The sequence below is a fragment of the Macrosteles quadrilineatus genome, unplaced genomic scaffold (assembly GCF_028750875.1).
Source record: "Macrosteles quadrilineatus isolate MER2022 unplaced genomic scaffold, UCM_ALF_1.0 Scaffold_9__3_contigs__length_116548681, whole genome shotgun sequence".
Taxonomy (NCBI): domain Eukaryota; kingdom Metazoa; phylum Arthropoda; class Insecta; order Hemiptera; family Cicadellidae; genus Macrosteles; species Macrosteles quadrilineatus.
This window is the reverse complement of record NW_026542602.1, coordinates 61,873,274-61,885,745: the sequence shown is the minus strand read 5'-3', so window position 1 is coordinate 61,885,745 and position 12,472 is coordinate 61,873,274. Positions and strand designations below refer to the sequence as shown.

Sequence of the window (12,472 nt, the reverse complement as noted above, 5' to 3'; positions counted from 1 at the left end):
GCCGGGCTCTTGGATGGACGGATGAATAAATATACAGTCAACACTAGTAGATTAAGTGACGAGGTACCTACTGTTGAACTAGGGATTACAGAGATGAGTGACTTACGATTAAATAGTAAAGAGTATTCTATTTTAAAGGCAATGTGAATAAGGATGCCTCTGGGAAAGGGATGTTAACTGGAAAGATAGGAGGATAGGATAATACTAATCATTTTCCCGTTTTCGTACATTGTGTTGGGCTAAATATCATGTGTATTGCACTACAAGTTTTCGTAAGCACCATATGTAAGGTTAAATATAATTAAAAAAGAAATGATAAAATTAACATCATTCGGTTAGGAAGAAAATTAATTTTAATGAATGCTCAGTTCAATTTAGTTGTCTAAATAACATGTATTTGATTTAATAGTATGAAATACGAAAACTGTACTCAATATCTTTGAACTGAACCATTTGAATATCATCTAAACATTGAATAGTTCAAATGGAATTCGATACTCAATCAATTGATACCGCAAACGAAACTCCTCTAAAACCCTCGTTAAGAAAACCCGTAGCGTGACTCCTACGACAATTATTCCGTCCCAATCACGGCCAATTAAAATTAACTCCGACACAAGGACTGCCCGCATGCGTGTCCAATCATTTTAATTATCCCTAATGAATGCCTACAACAGGGACAGAGCCACGAATCGTCCGCAAAAAGTGTAGGAATAGTCGATACCTTGTTGGAAGGTGAGGAAGAGCAGGGTGGTGGGGGGACGGGTCAATCTGTCAAACCAGGGGGAGGGGAAGTGTCACAGCGAAGGGGAAGTAGGGGAAGCTTACCACCTCCATGACGGACGTCTGTGATTGGTCGAGCCCGCGCAGACGCAATGGAGTGTCCCCGCTCACTGGTGGACTGACGCGCCCCTCTCCTGCGACAAAACAAAGTGGAATAGCATAGAGAAAACACCACAATACACAGAGCAATAGAGCATACAGTGCAACGAGCATTGAGCAAACGTATAGTTGAATGTATTGTCATGGGTGTGTGGTAGTTTATGTGGTGTATGTATTGTAGTTGAGCAGGTTAGGCTAATTACTTATATTTTTTATATCAATTTAACAACTCTACAATAATAGAAAACGATAAATAGACTAAGCCTCAGTAGTTAATATAAAGCATAGAGAAGTTATCATCACAAATCCAAAGAGCACACATCATACACAGTTGGAATTGTATTGTTATGATCATGGTGTGTGTTCGTTCTCCATATGTTGGTATTGCAATGTATTGAAGTTTAACACATAGTGTTAGACACTTTTTCAAATTTAAAGAAGAATTCGTTAAGAAAATTATGAGTTACAAGCTTAAATCAAACAAAACAACATTACTCTTGCAGTTCTTAAGAGAGTATACAACGATTTGTTTATACTGATACTACAATTATTTGGCTTTAATGTTATACGTGGTGGATGTATCAATACTACAGTTCTTAAAGTTTAATATGATCCAGCTTAACATAGGCCTAGATATATTATTTATACAAATACTTCACGATTCATTTAAAGATTACAATTTACTTTAAAATTTAAACATGACAGTAATCAATTCTTGTTTTGTAAGCTCATGCGTTTTTAAAATAACAAACCATAGTAAATAATAGCCAAAAACTATGCCAATTCGAATACAAAATTAGTTATTTTAAATTGTTAAGCTGTTACAAATCCTATAAGCATTTCGCGGAAATGCCACAAAATATAGACCACTTAAAAACATAGACTACAGTTCGAAAACGCAGTGCGTTCTTTAAAATTGCAACACTAAACTAGAAAAAAAACTCCTAAACTAAAATTGTCACAATCGAAACCACAACGGCAAACAGATACAAAGGTAGTCTACGATTAGGGGGAGATCGACTATACAAACTCCCTCCATAATTAACTGTTCAGACAACAGGCTGGCCTAAATCTGGCGGGAAACAAATCATGTGTTCAACAATGAGCCACATGTTTGTGTCAAAGGGCGAACAGAACTAACAGCTGTCCAGCATCGATTACAGGTGTTACTTGTAGATTGTTTTGAAGATAGAAACTATGTGCTGAAAAAGCATTTACTGGGGAAATTATCAATAGTTTCGAGAAAAAAATGGTTGTGGGATAAAATAAAAGTATTTTACCCGAGCAAGACTTGCTTGGAAGATCCGTTCCCCTTCAAATAGTGGTTTAAAACCGATTTAAATAAATTTAGCACAAAACTATAGTATGTTTTCATTTAATTAATATGTCTATTTCACAATTTACTCACGCCTGCTAAGACTAAAATGTTATGAAGTATGGAATGACACTAACAAGTCCCTTATTCATTTTCTTTAAATATATTTGGGTTTTAACCTACCGAATTTACACTTCTAACTGGGATAGATATTATTTGTCTTAAATGTCTAACAAGCAGGAATAATTAAATCGGTCAAATATTTTGACAGCAAATGGGATATTCGTAATCTGTACAAAATAGCAGTCTGTTCATTTCTTTATACATAATCATTGCAGGGCTATACAAATTGATAATATTAGCTAGAAGAAGTTTATTAAGAAAATTCCACAAAATTGCTATCACTCAGCAAATGAAATAATGTTATTGTTTTAGCTAAACTTTTTTCAGTATAGTTTGTAATTAAATTACCATGACTTATAAGTCAAAATAGTTTACTACTCGTAAACAAAGTACCCTACTCAACTAAGCTAATACCACTAAGGAAACAAAATTACACCCATACTACGTTGAACAAACAATGTTCAAGCTCCAAGTCTTTATCGATCCTTCCAACCAATCACACATAACTATCAACAACTTGAAGAATAATTGCATGTAATACAGTCGATGCTTGTGAACATGTCCAAGGATATAGGACGAAGTTGAGGACGGGTCCTTAATTAAAAGACATGGATCAGAGGATCTGATAATGTCCTTCATATACAACACGCAAGCATCGTTAACACTGGATACTCATGACATTGGGTAAAGTCATACATGTCGTTAAACCTAATGATAATTATCCTGTTACCTCCAGGTAAAAAGTAATTTACAGTAGTAGAACCATAATGTGTTATTTAGACACTTATTGGTTATCTAGGGAATGTATTACTCTAGTGAAGAGCATACAGGATTACGAAATGATTTTCAATGATTCATTATTCTATGGGATCACTATTATTTTGACCGTTTAGTGATGACCCACAGGAAAGTAACAATAAAACATGTTCTAATTCATTTTCCTACAGTTACCTAACAATGTACATGTTCTCTCACTGATTTGAGAAAGCAAAGTGGCCAATTCGCTCATCAGTGAGACAATGTTAACATTGTCTCACTCTAATTACTTTGTCTCACTCCAGATTTGCAACGTGAAGGCACGAAATAGTGAGCGCGTAACATGCAGGCAACGTCGTATGCGCGCGAAATACGTTGGCAGCACTGGCTGTAAATCAGCTGGTCAGCTGTTGTACTGTCACTACTGTTGTATTTGTCACTTCACATTAAATGTTACATTAAAAGTTTACTTCTGTGTTAAAATAGGTTATGTTTCTTCACCAATTTATTTGTTTTATGGTAACTGTAGGAAAAGTATAATGTGCAACTCGAGTTCAAAGTACAATTGCCTCACTCTAGAAACCATTTCTCGTAAGGATTTCTCTCGAGTGAGTCAATTGCTCACTTTTCTTACTAGTTGCACAAATTACTATTGCCAATTCAAAAGAGTGAAAGTGGTAACTTAAACGTTAGGGATTCTTAATACTATTATTATTAGTCTTATTCGATTTATTTAAATAATGCCCAAGTTAATCGTCTATTGTAAGCCAAATATGTGAATTTATAAACCCCATGAAACATTCTTCGAACCACAAAAGAACAACAATATTGCTATCCAAAACGTCACAACAGACTCTACGTTGGATAACCCATAGGATAACCTTTGGATAACAATGCGGAATCAGTTTAGTATCCATTCAGATGAAACATATGTTACAAATGTTTAAATGACGCAATACAAATGAAAACGTATGTTCACTGTTCAGTGCTAAAGGTTGTGTAAAATTCCGAGAAGGTAATTAATTTGGAAAATTCGTATATATTTTTTTTAATTTACAGGAATCCACAAACACAAAGGTAAGTATTTAGTTAGTGAATCAACAATTAGAAGTAGACCAATGCAATTAGGCCTACTACAAAAATAGTTTGTAATAAAAATAAAATCTGTGTTCTATGAATATTTTAAATTAGTTAAGCTAATTCTGGGAAGTAACTGAAGTACCGTGGGATTAAACAGGGGCGCCAAATGATACTACCCCATAACCCTTCATCTTATACATTCTATCTTTTAAAATAATATTTGCTCCAATTGCACCGCCTAAATTCTGCTGAATTATGGTGAATTTATAATCTACATCCGCCCAAAAGTGTAAGCCATTTACCAAATTAAGTAGGTCAGCGTTTACCGAGTTACCCACAAGTTGCATTGGATACAAATACGTTTAATTGACTGTATGGCTGATTTTTTAACCCTTACAGCCTAAGATAACATGACTACTTAGCTTTTTTTATTGTGACTTTTTATGGGGCTTTCACACTACCACAATACCTCTAATAATTTACGTATGGTGAGAGTTAAACAACAATTCAATTAAAAGTGCTAATCTTTTTATACTCAATCAAAGATAATTCTTTGCCGTTTTATAGCAAAACTCTGATGCAGTAACGTTTTAAAATTAGACATAACCTAATTCCAATAACCTAATCAGACGTTTTGAAATTTGTCAAAAATATGCGTCGACAAAACAAGTTTATCCTCTTGACAGTCAGCTAATTAATGAGGTCAACACGTTGATAACCACTGATAAACAGACTTTGTCCCGAGAGCAGCTCACAGCTGCGTTGTTGAAATGTGTATTGTACACTCATCACCGTCAAAGTGCGGTAATATGATATAAATAGTTTAAATCACAATAGAACATCATTGCATGGCTTATAGTGTAGATACTTCTCATATAATCTGATAATTTTCATCTGGGACACCAATAAGATTTTTTGCTACGCATTTGGTGACTAGCGCGATTTGAACCCGTGTCAGAAAACCGTGCCCTATAGTCTGTATGGTGGAACCTGTCTCACGATCTTCCGACTTCCTGGGACTGGACCGGATGGTAAATAAAATGGATGGCCAAGAGACAGGTTCCGTCAAACAGACTATAACCACTACATCAACTACGTTCCTACATAATTTAATCAAACAATCATGGATTTTTAAACTAATCTAATACACGTTTGCACATATGTGATAAAACGTCAATGCAATATACAGTTTTTGGAACCAATTAAAATATATATTGGACAAATCGTATATACAATGGTTTGCATCAATGTACTGTTTTGATGCTCGCTCTATGAAACGCACAGTTTAATCGTAATTTTGAGTCTCAAAGCTCAATGTGGTTAAAGTGTTTTAAAAACTGAAGAAGATCCGACAAAAACAATTGAGTAATATTTATCAGTCCTATAAATTAAATCCACTTAGCGAAATATAAAGCAGATAATAATTAATAAAGAAGCATCTCGTCTTCCACAAAAATCCTAACATCCTCATTTCGGAAAAAGTTATGCCCATCAATATAACATCCACTATATTAACAGTACCCCAAATAGAATCCATCCGTTTATTCCTTCAAATAATTAGACTAAAAATAATTCTCAACCAAAACATCTCCAAAGATCACCAACAACTACTACATTGCCCGACCAGCTGACTGAACGTGATGGCGACGCTCAAGTGTGAAAATTCAATCGCAATGTTTAATAATTGTTTCAGTTCCGCTCCCCCCCCCCCCCCCCCCCCGGGGCCGCAAGCGATGTTATTTATGCAGCTAACCTGTACCGATTGTTCTCACCTGCCATCAGATCTAGGCCACATTCCAGCTATGGTGGTCTGTGGTGTTTCTATGATCCCTATGGGGGTGTATGGGGTTTGACTGGTGATGCTTATGGACCTGTACCGATTGTACTTGCCATTATCGTTATGGACATAGCATACCGGTACGTCTTTGTATGCCAAAGTGTTTTGTGGCAGCTTCTATGGGGTTGTATGGGGATTTAAATATGGTATACGTCTGTGTAGTTACTTCATACCTACATCATGTTGACGTGAACTGTTCATCTATGGGTATAGAAATTTGAGGTGGCAAACATACAGATAAACAAAACTGACTAAGCAACGTACAAGAAAATAATTTTCAATACACAATTTAAATTTGGGGTGATAATTGTTGTTTGGACTAGTTTACCATCAAAAATGAATTTAAAAATTAAAGGTTCAAAGCTCAAACAGTTTTATTTCAAACGATAATACAGTAATACACTAATTTTACGGTTTGTCTTTTGATAAAGTCAAGTTACTCGAAGTTTTCTGATTGTGACACACATTTTAATCTATTAGATTTTATGGGCATCTCCAGTCAATATTTAATGACACTGGCTAATAATAACCATCTAGTCAGAGTTAAGTAAACCTTACAACACAAACCACCTTACTACTCTCCTACTCAGCGTGCATTCATACTCTAAAAATACACCCATGTGCAGGTCGGTGTACAAGTAAATTACGACAAATAAAACCGGCAATTCCCCGAAAAACAAATAATTCGAATGATTCCATAGCGGTAAAAATAAGAGCATTTTAGGTTACATTTTAAAGGATTTAAATGAATAATGGGGAAAAATTTAGACGCTCAGCTAGAAATACCATATTATACTGTTTCTGTAGTCCGAACTAAGAATTGAGTTGCTTGAAGACTTTTATTTTTACTATTTACCATGTATACACGCCTCCTCGAAAATGTACATATTTACATAATATAATAATAAATCTACGTACCCTATCTAAACGTTCTTGTCTAAACTTCCTAAAATATCTTATCGCAAACCGGTGACTAAGGTTATCACAAACCATTCTTATATTCAAACATGCTTAACAAACCCAACCAGTATACGAACCACCAATTTTGAATTCACATTGTTATTTGTTATACTTAAATATTATTTAGTCATCTTAAGGTTTGAAACGTAAATCAGGGTATTGCCGTTGGAATGATAAATATTTACTACACTTGGGTCTAAAACAGATTTAGATAGAGAACTCGTAAGCAAAACGTCCTCCGTAGCCAGAAATTTCAAAAAACCGACTTTTAGGTTAACCCGAAAAATTCCAATATGTACCCAACACACACACTAACATACTCGCAAACCACACAACTCACCAGAGACATGCCGCCACGGCACCACCGCTTCCATGTGTGTCGCGCGCCCGCACCTAGCAGCGACTCAGCGACTGTCTGTGTGTCGTCGCGTGTCGCGCCTGCGCTGCGACAGACGACACAGGTGACCGCCCACTGTCCCCGCCCCTGCGACACTCTATTGATATTTCCGACTGTACCGGCCAGCCTCAGCCTGCGACACCCGGGATTCTTTGACGCAGTAGGGATGGGAGTGTTGGTATTTTGGGCGTGTGTTGTATCGAGGTATTTGGGAATGTAGTTTTGGTAAAGTAAACATATTTAATTATTCTCGGAAAGATTGAGTTTGTGAAATTAAGGAGACAAGCTTTATTCATGACATGTAGCCTAATAGAAACTTCAAGCACTTTGAAGTTGGAAACTGTTTGTTGCCTTTTTTTTTCAAATGGCTCTGCCGTTGGAATGATAATAAATAAATAAATAAACACTCTAAAAAAGTTATAAAGTATTCAAGTTATATCAGGTATGATTCTCAGCAGGATTAATTTAGGATGTTGAGTTTGTTCATCTGGGCATCAATTGACGAACTTACCAAAAAGTTAGTAGTCCCGTAAAAATACCAAAGCTTTTGGTAGCTTGGTTGACCGTCCTTTGCGAGAAAACTCTAAAAAGGGGAAGTTCTGACCACCCCTTTCAAAATGAATTAACAATGATTATGATACATTTCCTCTCCATTTCAAATGAATTTTCCTTTCCCACACAAAACAAATGGAATGGACTGCAGATATGCATAAAAACATGTACAATCATAACTACACACTGACAGTAAACCCAAGTAACAATATTTTTACAAGTTTCCACAAAAATACTGTCAAAATGTAGAGCATAAATAATAAAAAAAACATCTTTAAACAATTGTTTATCTTACCAACGTGATCTATCTATTTTTTTTTTTTAGGAATAAAATGCACCCTCCCAGTCTCATGCCAAACCAGCCATTTCAAGGGACTAATCCAAAACCCAACATCGATGCTCCCCTGTCTTTTCCCTGTTATTTAGGTAATTTCAGCAGCTGCACCCCCTACTGTATAGTGTGCATCGGCCTCAACAGGTCGTATGTGTTATTGTTATTGTTACCGTCGTCTGACACGACACAAGTTTTACTAACCTACATCTGGAAGGGAGGGAAGGGGGCATTGATTCTCCCTCCCCCACATTCTCTCTCTCTCTCTCGCCCCCTTCGTCATCCCCACCCTATCATCCCATCCCCACGTGTTTGGGGATGCTGCACCACCGAAATATAAAATAACTTCTGGAGACATCAAGAATATGAACAAATATGTATGATGTCTATATTTGAAGTTATTGCTACATACATAAAAGAAAATAAAACCAAAAAGGTAATTTTTTAGATTGCTGTAATTTACACCCAATTCAACACAAATGCTAGGAATGTCTAATTTGTAAAAAATTATTAATTTCGTCGTATGAGCGGTGTTGTAATAGAAAGATGCGTTTAACATTAATTAATCGAACACATGAATTTTGCAATGTATCCACAATCAATGTATCAAAATAAATTAATCCGTGCCTTGAACACACTGTACAGAGTTTAGTAAATTTAATATATCAGTAACACAAAGTTCGGTAACATTTACATTGCTATTATTTTTAATACGAGTTAAAAGTAAAACATCTTATTATTTTACAAACCCTCCTAAATGGTTCACGAAGTATCCAAAGAGATTTCACAGAATGTATTACGTTTAAAAACTTAAATAAAATCTGAGAACTTACATGTATACGTATGATTTAACATAACACAAAAACAAAACATATAAAACAACATATAAAACATATAACAAACATATTGAAAACTAACGGTGTACTTAGGTTTCTAGTGACTTTAAAACGAAAAAACGCACAATCGTCCCTTACCATGAATGCTAAAGCATCAGCTACCCCTTATAAAAATATCTAAACCTCATCAATAACCCATTCAAAATTTCAAAGTACACATTTTTAATCAAATATTTTATGAGCATCTGACGAAAATGCCATCCCTACTAATCTAATACCAAATACAAGCATTTACTCAAGTCAAAACTGACACCTATATATGCCACCTCATAAATATGATATTTTGAGAACCTAATTATATCCAAAACCTCATTAGACCTTGGAGCCAATCAGGAGGTAAAATTATGCATACATAAAAATATGCATTGCAGTCTGCATAACTCTACCGAAGTTAATTATGTGATTAGTGTTATGGTGTTATTGGGACAGGACATAAACATTACAAGATGAGCCCAGTTAATTATCTTTAGCTGATGAATATTTTACTTGATAATGAAGTGTATCATAAAATAGGACACCGCTTCATAATAGAGCCTTGACTATGGTTTTGATTGAGCACACCTAAAAAAATAGATATGTTATTGTCTGGTCTTCTTTTATAGTTTACTAAATTAAATCGACTGTTAGTTACAGGCTTAGTAACAAATATGTGGCATAAGTCAAATTGCTCTCAAATAAGGTCAAAAAGGTTACGGTATGTCTTTACTCTTGAATTAAGCATTTTCATAGTATTTATATAGACTGTTAACACTATTTACGTAGGTATCCATTAAAAAAAATGTTATAGTGCATCAATGAAAAGGTTGTAAATAAAAATAACCTATATTTCAGCATTAGTAGAACCTCAATTACTCGAACCTTAATATCTCGAATTCCCCAATATCTTAATTTTTTTTAAATACCCTTGAAATCCACATTAATCATAATGTTAAAAGTACCTTTATAAGCCGAAGTTTCTAAATATTTAACCTCAATAAGTCGAATTTTAACACCTTTTGAACAGTAGCCTAACATTCTCAGCAACAAGTCAGTTGTGTTTTGATTCCTGTTGATACGTGAAAATCCAACTTCCTGTGTTTACCAAAGTAGTACGTGAAAAACAACGATTTCATTTAAGTAAAAAATCTAATATTTTCACTTGTATCGGTCCATTGTATTGAATAAACTTCTTTAGTTTCCTAGGGATTTTCAGTAGCATTATTATGTTTTTATTTTATGCAAGCACAATGGTGTTGTTACCACCTTTTTATAACTGTTAAATAACAGAAACAATCCACAGACATTAGAAACAGTAAGTGAATTTTTCAATGTAAGTGAAAAAAATGCTTTCTTCTTTGTCTTAGTTTTGTCCATGGCTTGCTTTTGGTTTTGTTTGCAGTGTGCTTTTTGATTTCTGAAAACCTGCATAGGGGCCTATATTACTTATTTATTGTATTGACGATGCCTATTGCATGTACATGCTTAATGTAAAATAATCATTTTCATTTCCATAACCTCTGTAGAAGAGCCATCTATTATATAGGCCTACTCTATTTAATAGTAAGGGAATCTCAAAGTCTATACTGTACTGATTACTATATAACCACTCCAACACACATTATTAATCGGCTATGTTTACAATATTATGTAGGCTACCGATAGCACATGAAAAATTCAATTTTGAACTTTGAGATACCAGTAGATCTACTGTTATAGTATAGTTTTACGCTATTACATTAGGTGAGCCCGTTTTAACTACAGTATTCATTATTCAACAATTAATAGTTGTGTGTACACTGTCAGTTGACATAGCCTTCATGGGCCACTACTAGTTTATTTCTATGAAAACATTTAAGTTTAATAAAAGGAACCATGATAAACATGTTTTTCCTAAATTAACTAATCAATAGCTTAAACAATTATGTGTCAAAAATTGTCAAATTTTTATAAATATTGAAATAGAAGTGAATGTTAACTAGATGTACCGGTACACTTTTGTTTGAAGTGAGGCATGCCCAAGATCAAGCAAGAGATTTTGATTATCCCCTACATTTTTATATTAAGAATTTTGATTCCCACATATATATAGGCCTAATAGTAAACATGTATTTGCGTACGATACGCTGAAATAGTTAATGTTGAAATATAAATATTAACGAGTTTAGAAACATTGTTTTGGTCCTTCGAACTCAAACAATCAAGTTAAACCGGTTGGTACAGTCGTTACTTTGAACAAATCATTTGCAGATTTCCCAATATTGTTGTTATATATGAGTAATAAGTTATAAAACCACCTTGTATCAACAATTGCTTTTAAAAACACAATTAAATCTATAACTCTTATTTTACTATCCATAACCCTAAACACTCACCCATTCCCATCCCATAAAACTCATTCCGGTCTTTCGCCACCATCCAACGGTCTTCGCTATCTCTGTTCATCCACAGTCGGTCTACGGGCACAATCACAACACTATGTCACAAGTCACAAAAACGGCGGCAAAAGTTTAGCAAAGTTCGCGGCAAACTCTGTCAGCTGTCGCACGACCGCGCTGTTCGGTGGACAGTCGCACACTGCAAGTGTCCCCGAAACATCTGTCCCCCCACCTTCGGCGACCTTCCCCTCTTCCCCCCACCCTGGACGGAATGTCACCAACCAACCAAACGTCGGGGGCGTTCTTTACTATTGTCACCGCGTCGGCTGCAAGTGCCTTACCGGCGACCGGCTTTGCCCCTCCTCTTTCTGGGAATGCTAATGACTTTGTGTGATTGAGGGACTTCAGGCGATTCTTTGCGTCAAAATTGTCTTCAATGAGCTAAGACGAGAGTATTGTATTCTATTCGCTCTTTAACTTTTACATCTTTTATAATATTCTGTCACCTGTTAATGTTATTGTAATCTAAAAGTAAATCTAATACAAGCGTTTTGTTCTCTCTGAAGTTTGTTAACGGATCATTACTGATGTCACAATAAGCCGTAGCATGAAAAAAAATAGTCAAAATCAACGTTAAAATTAAATGTTTTCTTAACTTTTCAGAGGGATTGGAAGCACATGCTTAACTTGTATAAACCTTGACATACCTTTCTTTTTATGTAACTATCTTGTTCGGATCTAAGTTGTTCACCATTTCTTAAAACCCATTTCATTAAAAGTAGTTCAAAACTTTAAATTATTAATACTTTAATACTTTTCGATGAAATGGCGACCATGCAAAGTAGGTATTTTAAGCTAAGTATGAATGGAGATGATTATATTGCCTATCTTTACTCGAGAAACCCACTTCCAAATCTATTGTGTTCAATAGCCTTGCTATTACCTAAAATCACTAGTATACATTTAGTTGTCCAAATGTTTAGTTGAAA

General features: G+C 35.0%; 1 protein-coding gene across 2 annotated transcripts in view; it reads right to left on the bottom strand.

Annotated features, from left to right (window-relative positions):
- LOC129003778 (zinc finger protein basonuclin-2-like) overlaps positions 1–11,664 on the bottom strand; it is a 148,069-nt gene extending 136,405 nt beyond the window's left edge. Inside the window, exons 1-2 of one of the 2 annotated variants that reach the window (XM_054432076.1) lie at positions 11,481–11,664; positions 829–917 (exon numbers count right to left, since the gene is read on the bottom strand). In XM_054432076.1, the coding sequence (XP_054288051.1) occupies positions 829–917; positions 11,481–11,550 (159 nt within the window). In that variant the 5' untranslated portion in view covers positions 11,551–11,664. The remainder of the gene's footprint in view (positions 1–828; positions 918–11,480) is intronic. The other variant, XM_054432077.1, reaches the window with a different exon arrangement.
- Positions 11,665–12,472: the final 808 nt, after the last annotated feature.